The sequence below is a fragment of the Arachis hypogaea genome, chromosome 18, assembly GCF_003086295.3.
Source record: "Arachis hypogaea cultivar Tifrunner chromosome 18, arahy.Tifrunner.gnm2.J5K5, whole genome shotgun sequence".
Taxonomy (NCBI): Eukaryota; Viridiplantae; Streptophyta; class Magnoliopsida; order Fabales; family Fabaceae; genus Arachis; species Arachis hypogaea.
In genome coordinates, this window is record NC_092053.1 from 2771628 (window position 1) to 2792001 (window position 20374).

Here is a 20374-nt window from a genome sequence, read left to right on the forward strand (position 1 = left end):
AGGACCTTATATTTTATATGCGTGGCACCTTTACCATGCTGAGAATCTTCAGTTCTCACTTCTCACCCCATATTATATTGTTATTTTTTAGATGCAGGTCGAGAGGCTCCTCGGTAGGCGTCTGGACTTCTGTAGCGGAGCGATTTTCTGGGTTTTATTTTTATGTATAGTTTATGCTTATATATGTACCTCTTAAAGGTTTATGGAGAATTAGGGTTTATCTTTGTATTTTAGGTTTTGGGATATGTATATATATGTATGTAAATATTCTCCGGCCAGTCTTAACTTCGCAGGCTGAGTTAGGAGTTTGTTATTTTGTACTTTTGACCCTCTATTCCCACTTTCTGTTTAATTATACCTATGATCTCTAGTTTTCTTCGTACGCAAGTTTTCCGTTTACGTGAGCGTTACGACTTTTGTTTTAAACTTTTCTTCACAGGCTCCTCGGTATAAATTCCTTTCAATTAATATTATTATATATTTATACATTTTTACTTTTAGAGGTCGTAATACCTCACCACCTCTATCTTATAACTTAAGCATAAGATTCTGTATGGTAGGGTGTTACATTAAAAGTTATAAATTAAAAATATTTTTATTAAAAATATAAAGTTAAGTTTTTAATATATTTATTTTTTATTTATTAAATAAAAATATTTAAAATTTTTTATTAATAGGAGTTTTTTCATATATTTTTAAAGCACACATTAACTAATCTCTGTATATAACTATATATACTAGAGTGAGACTCGTGCGATGCGCAGGACAGTAAATTAATAATAGTATATAATATATTTTAAAAAGTATTATATTAATTAGAAATCAATTAAAGTATAAACAAATTAATATTAAATTTGATGTTTTTTATTTAAAATATTTTATAATACAAAAGTTTTTTTATATTGAAGTTGTATATCGCTGTATCTTTATTTTTTTTATTTCAATTAACGGACTTCGCCTTTTTATATGGTACTTGTCCTTTTTTATTTTCAGTTAGTTATTGTTGGAGTTATTTCTTTCTTCTTCCTATATTATATTTTTGTGAAGACATATTTTTTTTAAACTGTTGACTTGTATATATTTTTTAATCTATTATCTTTTTTCTATCTTTGTATATATATTATTCGTCTGGAAATGTATCTTAGATTCGTTTACTTTTTTTTCTTAATTTTTTTATTTGTATGTCATCTAGGTCTGATGATATTAGTATTAATAAAGTTGGTTCCTATAATCAATGAAGAATATAAATGAGTAATATTAATAATACTTTGAATAAATAAAATTTTTGTTGTATTATCTAATTTTTTACTCATAAACTTGTTTTAAAAATACAATAAATATTTTTAGTTTGTACCTAATCATCTAATAGAATCATTTTTAAATAAATAGGATGTTCTTTATTTGTTGGTGTAAATATTTTTTGTAGGCGAACCATGAATGGTAAAATAAAGTAATAGCAATAAGAGTCTTATGTATAATACATAAGTATGTCAAATAGTATGAAATTTGAATAGTTTGTAACTTAAAATTTGTTATGATAACATTTTATGATATTTTTAATATAGATGTTTATTGTATTTAATTAATACTTTATATTTCTATTAAATAATAAGATGTAATAAATTAATTAATTATGGGAGTTATGGTTTTATTTTTTTTATTTTTAATTTTTTAAAATTTGATTGGTTGATTTTTAAATTTTGCTAAGTAAGCAAACGTGCTAACGTGGCATTATTAAAAAAATACAGATGACTTAAATTTAACATACAAAAACTTTGGCATCAATTTTTATAGTGGTGGTTTTGCATTGGGCCTTTGATCACCTTCTTGAAAAACCGGTAACAAACTCGCGGTTTTTGAATAGGCCATGTTTAAACATACGTTTGCATTGTTTCGGGTGGATCAAATGTTAACTCCAAGTTTTTATTACACATATTTTCTAATTAAGGACATTCATTAAAAATGCTTGCATTTTATTTGTACTTCATGACAATATTCGGACATCCTTTATTATATCTTTCACGGTTCTATTGATTTACAAAACTTCAAAGAAATAATTTGAATCAGTTGTCGTTTTATCATTTTAATTATTAGGTTCATCCCCCGAAAGGGAGCTTATAATAAGGAAGCATTTCATTATTATGCCGTTTTTATTCCATATGTTATATTTATATCCAATTGAAAAGAAGAAAAATTTCAAGTTGCGCTAGATTACCTTCTCCATCCATCTGAATCGGAACCATTGAAAAAGACATTGATTCGGTGAATATTATTGGTAGCAGCCAAGGACTATGACACTGATGCAGTAAAGGAAATTAAAGAAGGTCCCCCACACTTATAGGCATTGCAAATAGAAGCTGCGTGTCTCCACGAGGCTCACTACCTACAAATTTCAAATTTGTTTATATTACTTGTACACCAAAATCAGCAATTAAAATTAACAATTAATATAAAATATATATTAAAATATAAATACATATTAAAAATAAATTAAATCACATATATATTTATACACAATTATATTAGTAACTAATTTTAATAATTAATTTTAATGCCGTAAATCTCTTTACACGAAAATTCAATAAACAATTGAGAGATTTACTTAGGGGTTAGGGCAAGTGACTAAAGACTTGCATGCTGACGTCATGTGTGACATGGGCCTCACTTATATATGATTTTGGGGTATTGGACCCCACCACATGGCCCAATGTGGTTATGCTGACTCGTCTTGTCCATTGGCTCCAGCTGTACCCATATCCATACCAACCTTTCTCTCTTTAAAGCCATATCAAACCCTTCCACCAGCACTGAACCCATTTTCTGCACTCTTTTGTATTCATTCTCACTATCATCGACATGAAATTCATGATGCCAACTAAATGATGAACACACTGTTCTTTTGTAGTAAAAGTAACACTTCATTTTTTACATATTTATTCTTTAGAATTAGTTAAGCAAATTTGTAGCATCCTTTGCAACAGGCCTCCACATCAATGTAGTTAGTTATTATAATTGATAGTATTTTAGACATGAATGCTAATAACAATAACAGAAAAAGAATAGAGAAATCCATATTTATATAAGGAGATCCAAAAATCAATAGTGATAGCAGGGAGGAGTAGTACCATTCATACAGGCAATAGAGATAATGAATCCCAAAAGCGGAAATGAAAGCAACCCCGTAATGGCTTTATCGAACACACCCAAATCTAAGAAATAAAGAAAGTTTGTAAATAGCATAATTGCAAGGTAAACAAACAGTAAAACCTCAGTATCAGAAAAGAAAAAAATGTCGGCCTGGTCCCCCTAATCCTATAGCCCCGTGTCTTCCATGCCAAGTCATTGTGAACCGAACATGCGTGTAAAATAAATACTTGTTTCAAAAATTAGTGGATACTTCAACGATAATGTCTTCACACAAAGATTATATTATAAATGGTTAGATAGATTAATATGTTTGACTCTACGATCTAATAATTCACAATATTATCTTCGTGTAAAATATCCTCATTGAAGTATCCACTCCAAAAATTAAAGTACAGAAAATTAGAGTTATACCTCTAACAATATTCATAACTTAATATTATTAATGAATTTGAGTTTTTTCATAATATACTGCAAGATCAGATCAAGAGTTCTACAAATGGGGCCCTTGAAGGCTTACAAAGCAATAACTTACAAAATAAAATTTTGTACAGATCCAATGTCATGTGCCTTCAAAAGTCCGCTTTTTATGGTTGAATTTTCTTCAACCGTTGAAGAAGATGGCACATTGGTGTGGCTTCCTACACTACAGCCACAGCCACATAAATTTATCTCTCTCTCTATCTCTTTTTTCTTCTGTGTACATTAAGGGTTCACATAATCATAAATGTCATCTTTGAAAGTGCAGAAACAGAGAAAACCTACCCTATATCTTAGCTTCGTAACCAAATTATTACAAATCTGTACATAAAGACTAAAAGTAGATATAAATGTCACCCCCTCTTTCCTGTTATTGCTGTGGCTTGGAAGAACACGTACACTTAGCTTGACAGTCTGAAAGCGTCTGTACAAATGTACAAAAATAGATATACTTACATTCCATGATCCAAAAAGAAAAAACATAGCATGTGCTATTTGGTCCTAAAATTGTGTTAGATTTTGAAGTTATATACATTTTAATTCTAATAAGATGTGCAACCAAATTAAATCTATGTTGAGAATTGAGATAGCTAGGTTGGTACTTGTTAGGTGATTATCATGCATACCTCAACTTGCTTTTGAAGGTCTTTGATGTAATCGACAGCCAAATCCAACATGTCTGCTGTGTTTGTTTGCTGCAAAAGGGAAAAAAGATTTAAACAAGGTTCATGCATGCCTCCACCACCCTCCACAATCCACATACATAGTTTGTGCCTTGAATCAGAATCTAATTACCTTGTCCATGTTAGGCACCAGATCTTGTAGTTTCCTCATACGCTCACTTATTTTAGTTCTTCTAACCTAAATGCAAGTTCCACAAACATACCCAAACATTATAAATGGTTTGATGCTTTCCAAAAGAAGAAAAAGTGATCAAGGGAATTTAATTGGTTGGTTGTCTTTTGTCTACTTTAGAATCAAGAATCACAAAAGTATGATGGAAAAGAAAACATTGGCTAGAAATAATTGTACCCTCTCTGCAATGCTTCTTGGGTGAGTGGCACAGCCTCTCTTGGCACGAATTTTGCACGGAACAGAATCTGAAAATTGCAAGAACTTCTCAATGGCTGCCATTTCAGCTGAAGTATTTGGCAAACTCATTTGATGAGCCAAAGGAGCAGCTTGCTGTCCTCTACTTTCGTTCTGATCAAGATCAATGCAATAAAATCATGTCAATGGCATTAAATTTGAAAACAAACTAATTCACTACCTTGCTGAGTTACTTGTATATAACCCTACATTAACAAGAAAAAGAATCAAAATTATTTCTATCTACAAACAAACCTGAGTCTCAGCTGCATTCAAACCAGAAGAAAATGGCTTCACATCATCATCTCTGAATCTTTTTAGACCAGCAACAATGTCATTCACGGCGACAGAATCATCCCAGGGCGCCAACTCCGTGATGAAATCCTCGCCCTGGGTTTCCCCAAAAGCTTCAGCATCTGGATTGTCTTCTCTGCTGTCCCTATTGCCAATCTCAGCTATTGAAGACATTCTCCCGGAGGCGGAGGAGGAGTAGTTCTGTGGATTCTTCAACCTCCTTGTCCTTGAAGAAGAGAACTTCACTTCTTCCACACTCTTATTTACTGCTCCTAAAGTTCCCATCCCTCGCATATCAACAACATACCCTGCCAAATTAAGCTTGCATAACTTATTTCAACAACCAACCAACTAACCCTAATTTTAATCAAAATCTGAAATCTTAATTAAATACTAGTATGAGTTACTACTAGTTATTAGCCTTTAATTTTGGTTATAAGGCGGGATTCGAACCGGCGCCGACGAGTGAACTAACCACTCACCAGCTCATTAGACTTTATATATATATATACATATAGAATGTTCTAGTAATGATGAAGAAAAATAGTGAAGATAGGTACCATTTTCAATGTGAATTTGGGAAAATAGTCCAGCAGGTGAGCTACTGTGCCTAACAAGATTAGATTGATTCTTCGTCTGCGGCAACCGATTATTGTTATTATTATTATTAGAATACACTCCTTCTACACCACCGGAGGAAGCAAGATTCTGATTCTGATTCGGCAACGGCGGTCTCGACGTGCTTTGATAGTTGAAGCTATTGACGTTGTTCTGCTGCTGCTGCTGCTGGTGGTGTTGAAAGAGAAGAGGTTGCGAGGGAGTGATATCGTGTTCTTCTTTGACAGAAGAAGAATCGAGATGGAGTGAATCGTCTTCAGGTGCAGCATCGTCACGGAGACTGTTCATGAACCTGGAGAAGACTCGCTCTGTTTCTGGACTTGACGGACGGTTGAAAATGTGCTCGTAGAATTCGCGGTCAATTATGTCCGTGAAGTATGAACTCGGTGCCGATCGGTACCGTGTCAACCCGTTCGAACTCGGTGCCTGAAGATCTGACTCCATTTCTTCACTTCTTCAGAAGCACAACTAACACAACAATAAATAAATAAATAAAATAAAGAAAAAGAAAGAGAAACAGTCTCTGTCTCAGTCTCAGAGAGTGAACTCAACTCAACTCAACTCCACTCCTTCTTAATAATCTAATCTTATCAGATCAAACTCAGCATCTTGAGAAAAAGTTTCTCTTCTTCTTATCAGATCTAAAAGTGATAAAAGATAACACGAATATGATATATATTATATCCCTTTCAACACTGAAAGGGTGGTGCAGGTAAAGTGAATAACAATTAACAAAACAAATAAATAAACTAAATTAAGTGTGTATAATGAATTAATGATAACGATTAATACACATGACTGCATATGAACAGAACAAAGGTGGAGGTGGAGATGCTTTTATTTCAGCAATTGAAATGAAAGGAACCAAATATGTTCATTAATTAATTAATTAATTAATAAATATTTATATAATTTTTGTTTTATGTGTGTGTGTTGTGGCCAATGGGAAGTAAAACACAGCCACCCATAAATCCGACTCAGATTTTGTGTGTTTCGTGGGCCAATTTTACCAGAATGCCCTTGGAGGAAAGAGGAAAGAACATACATAACGTGAATGTTAGCAAAGGTTAGGTTGGTATATTAGGGAAGGGTACCAGGTGAAATAATGAAATGACTTCAATGCTTGCCTGCACATTGCTTCATCATACTTAGAGAGACATATTGTCAGAAATTAAATTTTACACTTTGGGCTCAAATTTAATTTGTCCACCCTATCTATAGTAGTACAATTACACTGATTATGATCTTATTAAAAAAAAAAAAAGAAATTACAGAGAATTAATAGAATATTTATATAATGTGTATAATATATATAATTATACTAATTATAATCTTAATGTACGATATTTATTCTACAGTATTTTTATACATATACATATTACAAATAAATTTAATTAATCTGATTCGATTTATTATATAATAATATTATACAATAAATTAAATCAGGTTTTATGTATAAGTAATTAAATCAAATTTATTTTATTTTATTTATATAAATTTATTTAAAATAAATAAATAATTAATTTTTATTTAAAATATTTGTTTAAAATTAATCTCTAATCAAATTATTGATATAAATTATCCATAATTTGAGGAATCAGAATCTTGGGTGGTTCAACAAATAAGACTTAAAACGTGACTTTTTCCCCTTAAAAATTAAAACTATCATTATCATACCTGTTTATCTTCTTATTCAATAATATTGGACGATACATGCTCAATTTCTTATCATTGTATTACTTTATACGTCCCTTCTTTTAATGTAAAATTTGATTTGAAGTAATTAATTATATGTAACTTTTTAACCGGTAACTAGAAAGACAGAATTCACATGAGATTATATAATATATTGAAAAAGAAAAACGGTATTGAATTAACAATAAAATTGTCCATATACTGATTAAGGCACATAAATTTTTAAGTGTTTAATGTAGACCCCATTATGTTTTCTTTATACAAATAAAACCACACAAAGACAAAGGCTATCCCGCTATATTGGGGCATACAGGGTGCACAGCTGTCCTTTTCTTTATTATTTTCTTCAATTATCATATCATATAACCTTTTTCTTGCATGTGACAACCCATTCATTTTACATTAGTTATCGCTTTCATACTTAATTACGCAAAACTGCTATTCTTTATTCTGTTGATTACATAAACTCTGCTTTAACCTATTCTTTATTTTTATTCTTTTGAAAAAAAGACAAATAGGTCTCTGACTTTTTGTTCTGGGGATATTTTCGTCAATGACCATTAAAAAATATTTTTAAGTTCTTGACCTTCACAAAATTTGGACAGATCAGTCCCTAACGAAGGTATTTGAATGATCAGTTTCTGACAGAGGCATTTGAACGGAGAGACTGATCCGTCTAAATTTTGTGAAGGTCAAAGACTTAAAAGTATTTTTCAATGGTCAAAGACAAAAATGTCTGCGGAACAAAAAGTCAAGGAACTATTTGTCCTTTTCTCTATTCTTTATTTTACACTTATAAAAATTATCAGACCTTTAATTTTAGACAATATAAAACTTAATAAATAGAAGAAGAAACAATAAAGAGTATATATATATTAAAATACATTAATTTTGTAGTTTTGGCATATAAAATAGGCACACACTTTATTGTCATAATTTCTGGTAATGTAGAAGAGAAAAGTTATATGAGAAAGTGCAAAAGGCTGATATGTTATTTGACTTGATTTTTCTTTTTTTTTTTTAATATATTTTATTCAGCTTTTCTTTATCCATGAATAATATAACCTTTCATGTTTTTTATTATTTGTGCTACCTATATAAAAAAAGAAAAATACAACGCATCTCATGCACATGTGAAAACAAAGGTAGAAACTCAGGTGTAATCGACTTTACGTGAAGTTGATATCTGAGAGTCGTTAGATGATTTGACTGATTTGACTAAATTTTCATCTAACGGTTCTGGTATCAACTTCACGTGAAGTCGACTTCACCTGAGTTTTCACCGAAAACAAAACATATATTTTTACTTAATAATGAATATTTCGGTTTCTGTTGGTCTGATAATAAAATATATATCAATTAATAAATGATCTCTAAAGTAGAGAAAGTGTCTCGAATTAATGTTATGTTGCTCGTGTGTCTCTAACATAGCAGGTATATATAAAGTTGAAATTTAATCCCAACATCAGCACAAAATCATATTGCAACTCATCATGTTTTTTTATTTATATTAAATCAGGTGTGATGAGTTGGCATATTAATAACGAATAAAGATTACTATTCAGCTACTTATTTAAACCTTAATTTAATAATTAAACCGTTTCTAATTATATATGTTAAAAAATTTTCTAGTCTTCTATACAAAATAAGTTACCAGCCAGCAGAAAGATTGCGAGCATCAAAGTATTATTAGTTAATTAGTAGCAGAAATTAAATAAGACCGTGAGCATAAATAAACTATATATTATACTAATAATAAGACTGTGTGCATCACAAGTTCGATTGGACTCAATAAATTTCAATAAACATCAACAAATTTTTTACCTGCTTATAATTAATTGGACTTTCGCTAATAATAATTACGAAGTGCTTCCAACTCAATTGAATTGGAGTTACATAAATTAATCAACGAACACTACGTTATGATATATGATTATTCAAAGATTGCGAAGTATCATCGCAAATTGTTTTTAATGATAAAGTGGATTTTTGAGATTTACTGTGAGTGTTAAAAAATTGACTCATAAGTCTTCATTAAAAGGAGGCAATTGAGCGCACGCACGAGTTGTGGCCAACTAAGCAAGGATTATAATATTGTTTGCACTCTATTATTATAGTCTAAGATTGTGATTTACACCATTAATTACTAGATTATATATGTTATACCAGATTTGCTTTGATTTAGAGTGAGACATAAGCCCGTTTGGAAGTGTTGAGATAATGTTGTTTACTTAAGCGAATGTACCATTGTCATCAGCTTCAGATCATGTGTTATTGTTAATTTTCTGCTGATATAAGTTGGAATAATAATGAAGATAAGAGAGATAAATGGTTTTTATTTTATTTTACTTTTATTGTGTCATCATGTTATTTAAATGGTTTTTACTACTACTACTACGACTATTATTATTATTATTATTATTTCTAACAAAACTATAACTAGTAATAACGAACTAATCCTAAGTAGAAGACTAGAAGGTATTTGGCGACTGTGAGGAGTAGGGCTGGAAGTGAGTCAAGTTAGTTCATAAGCCAGTTCGAACTCGACTCGTGAATAACTTGATAAGTTAAGCTCGTGAGCTGGTGAACTAAGTTTGAGCTTGAAATTAAACTCATAAATTAAATGAGTCAAGCTTGAGCTTGGATAAGTTTAACTCATTAGCTCGTGAGCTGACTCGATTATATATATAATTATTAATACACATATCTTATATGCATCTAATCTATACTCTTAATATTATATATATACATATGAAATAGTAATATATAATTATATATATTAATGATCTTAATTATTTAAAATTTTATATTTATTTATTACATATAATTTTAATGTAAGACATAAATAAAAAATTTATATTTATTGATAGATAAATAATAATTATTCTTTTCAAATATTTTTTAAAATATATAAGTTATAATTTATTGATATAAAATTATAGATTATGTATTTATGTTTCTATTATTTAAGCCAGCTCGTTAGCCAAGCTTGAGTTTAAGAAATAGGCTTGATTGTTAATGAATCGAGCCGTAAGCCAAGCTCAATTTTGGTGAGCCGAGCTTGAGCTTGATCTAGCTCGACTCAATTCGGTTCACTTTCAGCCCTAGTGAAAAGTAGAACATTAGTAGATTTATTCTCAAATAACACATATATATTGTTTTTACTTTTAAATAAACAATTAATTAATTAATTTTATAAATAGAAGAACAACTAATTACTTTTATCAATGCATTAGTGCATACACAGTCAAAAAGATACACGTATTAGTTGTCACTGTTGCTTCACACATGTAGTAAAAGTATTGAATTATGATATTCGGTTGTAGGGTGTAGATAAGAAGAGTTGTGAGCTTATGATATACACAACAAAAATAATAACTATTTAATAGAATATATATTAAAATATTAAAATATATATTAAATAATATATATAATCCATTATTTAAACTTTTTATTTTATATTATGAGCCATAATTTAATTTTGTTTGTCTTTATTTTAAGTTTTTAACGAACGATCTTAATAATTATTATTTTAATTTAACGACCAATAGTCATAACATCAACTCTATGCCTATAAAACACCTATTTTTATATCTAAAAGAGACTATATGATAAGTTCTATTTCATATTTAACATTCTATAATTATAAAATTTTTATACCTATTAAACATTTATCGACTTGAGCGTCATAATGTCTTTTGCAAATATCTACCCATCGTGTTTTTTGACATTTGAGTTATTCTCACTCCATTAAAAAAAAAAAACGTATTACAACAGTGCAAGAAACGAATTATACTTCAGAAGTTCATCCACACAAGAATAATTGACGCCGTCTGTAGGACCAGTAAAATAATTCATACTCCCCTTAAGTTCATAAAACTTAATTTACGTCCAAATTTTTTAACCAACTTCAACAATTATATTTAAAATTTTATTTAATACCTTTTATCAAATTTTAATCTATCGTAATTTTTTATAAAATATGTACTTTATACATTTGAATTGTTTCACTTTACGTATCATAACATTTCACATGTCATAATCGATCTTAGAAGAAATTCGACTTTCAATCGACTCGAGAAGAAACTCGATTTTTAACCAATCCGATAACAAATTCAGTTTTTAACTAATCCGAAAACAAATTCAGCTTTCAATCGATATGAGAAAAAACTCTACTTTTAACCAATCTGAGAACAAACTCGGCTTTTAACCAATCCAAAAATAAATTTGATATTCAATCAATTTGAGAAAAAAATTCGATTTTCAATCAATCCAAGCATAACCTCGCCTATCATCAATTTTGCTTACTTTTTCAAAATTTTTTACTCACTAGTAAAATTATGTATTTTACTCACACATATTTTTGTATTTATATTTTATGTAACTAATATTTACTAATTTAGTAGTTATATTTAAATCTCAATATATATTTTATATTTTGAATATTTTTTACAAATAATTTTTTTCTCTCTCTATTTTTTCTTGTGACAATACTCATCGGTTCCTATTTTTATTACTAAAGATCATTAATTTTTGTGTTTTTTTATTTAAAAAAAATGAAAAAGAGATCTCTTATATTAAGATACAAAGCCATCCATTTACAATAATGACATATAATAATCATGTCAATTGAATTTTTATTTTATCATGTATTATATTTTTATTGCTTAATAATTTTATTTATACAATTAAATGAATATAATGATGATTTCAAACCTTAAAAATGGATTTTATAAAAAATCAATTGTATATAATTGTTATATTATTCACTTTATGCTATTAAATTTTATGTTACTAGCTATATGATTAATGCAAAAAATTAAGCAAAACATAGTTACAAACATATAAATTTGTTACTTTTACACAAAGAATATATCTCATAATTAAATAAAATTTATTATATCATTAAATGACTAATTATTTTATTACTTTATTAACAAGTTAATACAAATTCTATGAAACAAAGTTCAAATATTAACAAATAAAATTAAGTAATTTATATTTGGCATGTATGATATTCATATGTCAACTTTTTTTCTACAATTATCAACTTTTAAGATATATTTTTTAATTTAAACTCTTTTACTTTTATAATATATATTATTCAATATATGTTGTGACTTTATACATATTCATTTTCTCAATTTATCTTATTCATACCATATGACCTTCGTTATAAATTGTAAATATTCAATAACTAATTATTTTGTGCAAGAAATTCATCAATAAGTTGTTATGGATCGAAAAAATTTCCAAGACATTTGATCATTATATTCTCAAATTATACAATCGATTCCGTCAGCAGATACAATCAAATGCTATATGCATGCCATAAAAAATTGTTCACAAACGAAAAAGTATCACTAACGTATTTATCTTAATCGAATAACTCTTATCACCAAATTATATATTTATTCACTTTAAGATATATTTTTCTACAATTACTCCTTTTCTAAATTATCAATTTTAAAATATATTTTTCTATTTTAAATTCTTTTAGTTTTACATTATATATTATTCAATATATGTGCTGCAACTTCATACACATTTAGTATATAAATTTATATTATTCATGACATACAAATCTTATTATAAAGCACATATTCAACCATTAATTGCTTTGAGCAAAAAATTTATCAATGAATTATTGGGGGTCAAATTTTTTTTTTAAACAATTAATCATTATATCTTCGTATCATACAATCGATTTCATCAACTGATATATATTTCTGAACTTTCTAATTCACATATAATCAAATGGTATATGCATGTCATGAAAAATTGTTCTCAAGTAGAAAAATATCCCCCACATAACTATCTTGCTTGAATGACTCTTACCACTCAATTATTTTTTGAATAAGTGCCGATATAATAACTCGACTAAACTTGGGGGCTCACTATATCATTATTCACTTATCTTTTAATCAAGTTATAACTCATTTTATTTTTAAGCCTAGTTTGGAGCATATCATCGCCAGACAAAACTTGGGGGCTTCGATTTGTCACCTTATAGCTCGATCTTTATTGTGCATTATGAGTCATAACTCAACTTTATTTACCTTCATTCTAAGTTTGTAACAGACTATCTTAATAACCATTATTCTAACTTAATGATGACTAACGGTCATAGCATCAGCTCTATTAATCAACTATATGCCTATAAAAGCACATATTTCTATATCTTAAAGGAGACCATGATAAGTTCTATTTCATGTTTAACCTTTTATAATCATAAAATTCTTATATCTCTTAAATATTTACTGACGCGTTAAAGTGTATTTTGCAGGTACCTACCCACTGTGTTTTTTGATGTTCGAGTTATTCTCGTTCCATTAAAAAAAATACGTATTACAACAGCACAAGAAGAGACGAACTATATTTCAGAAGTTCATCCACACAAAAATAATATATATTCATACATATAAAAATATATAATAATTAATTTAATAATTAATTTTTAGTATATATATAATAGTTTTGATTTTTTTTATTTGAACTTTCTGTTTATGTTTCTATAAGCATTCTTTTTTGTTTTTGGATACTTATATTTACTAAATTAAAAAAAAAATATATTGTAATATTAATTTAAAAATGTAAGAAATGAAAATTTGAGGGCAGAAAAGTCATATGGTCGGCAAAGAGAATACCTAATTTCTGGGCAGTTGAATTATTTGGCTTAAATTAACTTGCTTTTGGCCGTTTCTTTTCATTATTATTATTTTTAATACTTTCTCCCCTAATATAAGTATATAACTCTTGTGACATTAATTTCTTGACCCCATGGCAAATGCTGTCAACGTTTGCATTTACGAACCCAAACCTAGTTATCACTAGAGGTGTTATCAGTAGTTAATGTTGGATCATATATAGAGGGTTTATTTATTTATTTGTTTATTGTATTTATAAATACTCATTTAAACAAAAAAAAAAAAGCTTTTCTTATTCCAAGTTTTACCTTTGTTTCGAAGCTTTTGTGAGGCGTATTAGGAGAATGAGAGGTAGTTTTGTTGTGCTTTCTGTGTTGCCAATTACGGCACGATTGCTTTGATAATTGATTTAGCTTCAATTTTGGTGGTTCCATCAGTATATATAGTAGTTGATTTCAATACATCTTATCCACTTTTGTTATATATCATATATTATATGTCACTTACCCGCAAATCAAAGCTTACTATATAATTTTATATTTCTTGGTGTGAAATGTGAATGCGATAGAGAGTATACACATCCCTTTCTCTGTACATTTTGTGGCAATATTAATCAAAGTCAACCTTAGCTTCATAATAGTAATTAAGCTGGACAAGTGTTATTACCGCGAATTAAAAAGAAAAAGTAGTGAATTAAAGCTAAAAAGAAAGAAATTGTGGTGTAAGTGTGGATGTATTTAGAGTTATGTTACGTGTATATCAAAATCAGCCATTAAAGTCAACCATCAGTATAAAATACATATTAAAATATAAATATATATTGAAAATAAATTAAACCACACATGTATTTATACACAAATACATTAGTAACTAATTTTAGTGACTAATTTTAACGTACAAATAGCATTTCTCATGTATTTATATTAGTGTGTACTTGGAATGGGAATCTTTGAAAGCATGCATTACACATAACACATGTTACATGTATATAGAAAAGGTTCCTACTTTGTTGGAGAGATGACGCGGATATATATATCAATTGACAAATGGTGGGTTACCTTTTCATATTCAATTAAATTCAATAATTTCTTTATGGACAAAACTCAACTCAGTGGTAGAGTACTAGAGTCGAGATGCTTCAGCCACCACACCCCCACCATAATTTTAATATTATTTTCTCTTTAAACAGAAAACTCTTTTTTTCTTTTCTCTCTTAATTATTAAATCATTATTCTAAACTGGGAATGTAAGGTAGCTATACATATATACGTACATGTATGACTGCTTCACAGGGATCACATTTTTAAACTGAAAAAATATGAGTGTAATTACTTTTAAATTAAAGTAGTATGAAAATTATAAATTTAATAGTTATTAAATTTTCTTTTTTTTTATTTATATATTTTTTTGGTTGTCTACGGTATCTCCCAATACAACAGGCTAAAGACTAATTTGTCACATATCTGAGCTCTATTTAAGGGGTTTGTCGCTAGCTAGTGGGTTGCTGTATACACAAGACACGATTCAAATTTTCGATACTTATTTAAGTGAACGAGTGAGTTAGTTATTCAACCAGTCCAAGTTGCTTGATTTATGTATTTAGTATTTACTATTCAGCTAAGTCTTGAAGTTCTTTTGTTTTTTTTTTTTCAACTTGTTTGGTGCTAGTAGGGGGCCTGAAGGCCCAAAACGAAAGATAACGCCTAAATGAAAAGGGCTTTTCGTTTTGTATATGATGGGGCAACAGGACCAAAAGGATTTTTATTTCAATAAAAATGGACTTCATCCTCTCAAGGCCCAAGCCCATTATAATTGTACAGATTTTTCTTCTTTTAAACTCATCCATCGTTCTCACGACCAAAAAAAAAAAAACACTCATCCATCGTTCCCGAACCAAAAAAAAAAAAAGAAAGAAAAAAACTCATCCATGGTTAGCTTAATAGATTTTGCTAATCGAAATTAAAAGTATGCCTTGTTTGTTGGTGAATAAAGTGGTGGTAGCTGATTCGAGTTTTGATCGCGAGCGAGCGTTCGGCCATGCCCAATAACACAGTTTCAATCACCAGTAAGCTCACCCCTGCTTCCTCTAACTTTTACTTTTTATTCCTTTTTTTCTTGATTGGTAGGTTTCAGAGCTCTCGATTGTACTTTTTAACTGAATCCGTGTTAATTCAGCATACTAATTTGGAACGCAGAAGGCCACTTTTTCATGAATCATGAATGCAATGTGAGTTGCGTTTTGGGGAAAGTGTGAAACAATTGATTGTGAATTGAAGTGGATCTGAATGCTAAATTGCTAACCACGAATAATGACGGATACTTCAGTTTTCATGGGTACCGCAATTTTGGAGCCTCGGAATGATATGGAGTTTGAATCTCATGAGGCTGCATATGCATTTTACAAAGAATATGCTAAGTCTGCTGGGTTTGGTACTGCCAAGTTGAGCAGTCGTAGGTCTAGGGCATCCAAGGAATTCATTGATGCTAAATTTTCGTGTATAAGGTATGGTAATAAGCAGCAATCCGATGATGCCATTAATCCGCGGCCTTCTCCGAAAATTGGTTGTAAAGCAAGCATGCATGTGAAGAGAAGACAGGATGGTAAGTGGTATGTCTATAGATTTGAGAAGGATCATAATCATGAGCTTTTGCCTGCCCAAGCTCATTTTTTTCGGAGTCATAGGAGTTCTGATCCACTGAGTAATGATGTTCGGATGCGACGGAGGAAGAACTCAACTACAGTTTCTAAATTGTTTAGCGCGTATCAAAATGTTGATTGTTTAGAGAATTTCATGAAAAATCAACATGATCGTGGACGGAGTCTGATTTTAGAACCAGGGCATGCACAGTTGCTTCTTGAACTCTTCATGCAAATGCAGGAAGAGAATCCAAAGTTCTTCTATGCAGTTGATTTGAATGAAGAGCATCGACTGAGAAATGTGTTCTGGGTTGATGCTAAAGGCTTAGAAGATTATGCTTACTTTTCTGATGTTGTTTCCTTTGACACAACGTATTTTACAAGCAAGTATAAAATACCATTGGTACTTTTCATTGGAGTAAACCATCATATTCAGCCAACATTGCTTGGCTGTGCATTGATTGCCGATGAGACTGTATATACTTTTGCTTGGTTGCTGCAAACATGGTTTATAGCAATGGAGGAACGAGCACCACAAGTTATTCTTACCGACCAAAATGATGCTATTAAAGCAGCTGTTGCTGCTGTTCTTCCAGGAACACGGCACTATTATTGTTTGTGGCAGATTTTGGAAAAGATACCAAAGCAGCTTGATTGTTTAGGCACGTGGCATGATAGCTTTATGGAGAAGTTCAACAAATGTATATATAAATCATGGACAGAAGATCAATTTGAAACGAGATGGTGGAAGTTAGTCGACAGGTTTAACCTTAGAGACGTTACGTGGGTCCAATCCCTGTATGATGATCGTGCATATTGGGTGCCTACTTTCATGAGAGATATTTCTTTTGGTGGCTTTTCTACTAGTTCTCGCTCAGAGAGTTTAAATGCTTTTTTTGACAATTATGTCCAAGTTGATACTTCATTGAGAGAATTTGTAGAACAGTACAGAGTTATTCTTGGAGACAGGCATGAAGAGGAAGCAAAGGCAAATTTTGATGCATGGCATGAAACACCTGAATTGAGGTCTCCTTCCCCTTTTGAAAAACAAATGTTATTAGTTTACACACATGAAATTTACAAAAGGTTTCAGGTTGAGGTTTTGGGTGCAGCTGCTTGCCATCTCAAGAGAGAGAACACTGGAGTGACTGAAACTTATTCTGTGAAAGACTTTGAAAACAATGAAAACTATATGGTAGAATGGAACACGTCTAACTCAGATATATGTTGTTCATGTCGCTCATTTGAATATAAAGGCTATCTTTGTAGACATGCTATTGTTGTTCTACAAATGTCTGGGGTTTTCAGCATCCCATCAAAGTATATATTGCAGAGATGGACCAATGCTGCTTTGAGCAGGCATCCTATTGGTGAAAAGCTGGAAGAGGTTCAATTCAAGGTCCGGCGATTCAATGATTTATGTCGACGGGCCATAATATTGGGTGAAGAAGGTTCTTTATCACAGGAAAGCTACTATCTCGCTTTAGGTGCAATAAGCGAAGCTTTAAAGCAATGTGCAAATTTGAGCAACCCTGTTGAGAATGATACAAGAGCTGATGCCTCAGCTACCCATGTTGTTTGTAATGATGAAGAGTATCAATCTATTATTTCATCTAATAATATAACCCCTGTTCCAAAAATTAATACAAGTAATAAGGTTGCGAGGACTCTTGTAGCTTGTAGGAATCTTGGAAGCACAGAAAATGGTGAACAAAATAAAGAGAAGGTCAGCAAATTTGCTGATTGATGATTGACCTTGTTGTATTTTTTTTTTTTTAAAGTAATTGGTTTTGAGTTTTCTTTCTCTGTGTTGTAGGTTTCCCAGCTTGAAGCAGCATGTGTGAAAGATGGTTTTCAACAAGTGGTATGCTATGTTCTAACTTTTGCTTTTGCCATCAGAGTCTAGATTTGACTATTGTGAATAAATACTGCTAATTCATCAAATTTCCTATAAAAGAACTTGTTTTCTATGATTGAATCACTAGGTATACTTTTCTATGTAATTAAATGCACTGTCCAGGATTAGATATCCTCAATAACTTAAAAAAAAAAAAATGAAAGTCACACAAAATAAAAATAGGTGAATGAGAATTCAACTAATGTGATAGGGTAGCAAATCCCATAAGGCAAGAGAATGCCACCTTGAAGTGTCCATGAGCTGAGCAACAGAACAAAATACTCCTGGTTATTCAAAAGCAAATTAAGGGGCATGTGTAACTCCTTAAAGATGCATCATGCATGCAGGTGTATTCCAGCCAAAGTGTTCTGTATTTAAGCTAGATTTACACAAGAGCTCCCTAGGGGACATAGTAGTGGCAGGCCTAAATTTGTTGCACTGGCTTTTAGAGGTCTTGACTACACATTGCATCATTTGTTGGTGAAAATTTGTTTAGTAGTAAAATATGGTTGGATTGAGGCATTGAGCCATTGAGTACTTGTTTAATGCTTGTATGTTATTTTTCATTGGCGAATCATAATACCTAACTTTCTTCCTCACTCCTCACCATAAGATAAGTCACTGGCAGACCTGAAATACCCATTTTGACTTTGTTTTGAGAAGGGAAAATTAGAAGAGGAGGCTGATTCTTTTCTCAGGTTTAGTTTAGTTAGTTTTTTCTTTCTTTTTTTTTTTGTTCCATTAGATATTGGATTATTCCTGGGTTATAAAATCTGCATATTTTGCATATTATATAAATGGACCCGGTTGATGTATGCAATCATGTATCTGACTATCTGCCCTTGCCTTTTATATGTGCCAATTCTTGTGCTCCGGAAAACGTTTTAAATTGGTACTCTTGATGATTTTGTTATATGAATTTTCATGATATATTAGTGAAAGCATGAGTGTGTTAAGGTTTCAAATTTTTAACGTCTGCATATTCTTGCGACAGGATCCAACTGATTTGACTCCTCCACATACTGCCATCCCCATGCAGTTTCACAGTATGATTCCAGCCCTGTTCCACAATCACAACGTTTCACCGGCACAGTTTCATGCTCATTTGCATGAAACTCATCATACCAAAGACAATGTATAATAATAATTAAACTGTACATATGTAATGTGTAGAGGCTAGGCGGCAATTGAATTGGATAGTTGTGCTAACTTGGTGCCCTTACGACGAGACACCGATTCTTTTGCTAGTGTTGTTTTTTCATGTTTAATTGGGTTTGTGTAATATATTGTAGGTGCTTGTATTTTGACTTTTGTGAATTTGATCGTGTTACAAAGGTCACCATTATCAATCTAAGTTTGTGATCTCGTATATTTCGCATCATCTTTTTACAAAAAGCCCACTTATTATTACCCAATTCATTAGAAGCTGCTCATCTGGTCCTTACTTTCCCCTACCTTCCATAGGCATGTTCGGGGAGTAGCCTGATTAATATGTATCAACTTGTGTGGGCCTCTTAACGATTCGAGGTTGACGTGGGATTAAAGATGGGGAAGATAGTATCTACTTTGATTTGGTATTTTAGTTTACATTCTTTGATTCTTTTATATTTAATTAAATCTTTTTTTAAAATAGGGGGTTTCAATAGTCTTATATTTAGGAATTTTTTATTTTTTTGTTCTATATTGAGGATCGTCGAAATGAGCAAGAATATTATTAATCGAGATATCGGAAGAAGATGTTAATTATTTGTTAAGGTCTTCAATCGATTGGAATGGAAATAGTATGATAAAAGTTTAAAGTTTAAACCACTCATTTTGCATATGCAGTTATCCACTAAATATTACTGTACTTTTTTTTTATTCTGTAGATTT

The 20374-nt window shown here is 30.5% G+C and overlaps 2 protein-coding genes across 4 annotated transcripts; one reads left to right on the plus strand and one right to left on the minus strand.

Moving 5' to 3' along the window:
* Nucleotides 1-3569: 3569 nt before the first annotated feature.
* On the minus strand, nucleotides 3570-6837 carry LOC112771762 (transcription factor bHLH122). 2 transcript variants are annotated; one of them, XM_025816578.3, is made up of 7 exons: nucleotides 6720-6837; nucleotides 5568-6093; nucleotides 4969-5315; nucleotides 4657-4827; nucleotides 4420-4485; nucleotides 4251-4319; nucleotides 3570-4048 (listed from the first exon to the last, which is right to left on the minus strand). In XM_025816578.3, the coding sequence occupies exons 2-7, from the start codon at nucleotides 6067-6069 to the stop codon at nucleotides 3995-3997; spliced, it is 1209 nt and encodes a 402-aa protein (XP_025672363.1). In that variant the 5' UTR covers nucleotides 6070-6093; nucleotides 6720-6837; the 3' UTR covers nucleotides 3570-3994. The 2 variants fall into 2 exon arrangements, with proteins under 2 accessions (XP_025672363.1, XP_072081834.1); XM_072225733.1 differs by lacking the exon at nucleotides 6720-6837 and having other exon boundaries at nucleotides 5568-6581.
* A 9057-nt stretch (nucleotides 6838-15894) lies between these two features.
* Nucleotides 15895-19868, plus strand: LOC112771289 (protein FAR1-RELATED SEQUENCE 4). 2 transcript variants are annotated; one of them, XM_025815982.3, is made up of 4 exons: nucleotides 15895-16032; nucleotides 16143-18331; nucleotides 18422-18469; nucleotides 19497-19868. In XM_025815982.3, the coding sequence occupies exons 2-4, from the start codon at nucleotides 16277-16279 to the stop codon at nucleotides 19641-19643; spliced, it is 2250 nt and encodes a 749-aa protein (XP_025671767.1). In that variant the 5' UTR covers nucleotides 15895-16032; nucleotides 16143-16276; the 3' UTR covers nucleotides 19644-19868. The 2 variants fall into 2 exon arrangements, with proteins under 2 accessions (XP_025671767.1, XP_025671768.1); XM_025815983.3 differs by having other exon boundaries at nucleotides 15902-16032; nucleotides 16163-18331.
* The last annotated feature ends 506 nt before the right edge of the window (nucleotides 19869-20374 follow it).

What these genes read in the sequence shown, in the direction of transcription:
- LOC112771289 (XM_025815982.3), top strand. Translation starts at nt 16,277, where the DNA reads ATGACGGATACTTCAGTTTTCATGGGTACCGCAATTTTGGAGCCTCGG. An exon ending in GTGAACAAAATAAAGAGAAG is followed by an intron (nt 18,332 to 18,421) that starts GTCAGCAAATTT and finishes TCTGTGTTGTAG; the next exon opens with GTTTCCCAGCTTGAAGCAGC. An exon ending in AAGATGGTTTTCAACAAGTG is followed by an intron (nt 18,470 to 19,496) that starts GTATGCTATGTT and finishes TTCTTGCGACAG; the next exon opens with GATCCAACTGATTTGACTCC.
- LOC112771762 (XM_025816578.3), bottom strand. Translation starts at nt 6,069, where the DNA reads ATGGAGTCAGATCTTCAGGCACCGAGTTCGAACGGGTTGACACGGTAC. An exon ending in CAAGAAGCATTGCAGAGAGG is followed by an intron (nt 4,486 to 4,656) that starts GTACAATTATTT and finishes ACTTGCATTTAG; the next exon opens with GTTAGAAGAACTAAAATAAG. An exon ending in TGGTGCCTAACATGGACAAG is followed by an intron (nt 4,320 to 4,419) that starts GTAATTAGATTC and finishes TCCCTTTTGCAG; the next exon opens with CAAACAAACACAGCAGACAT.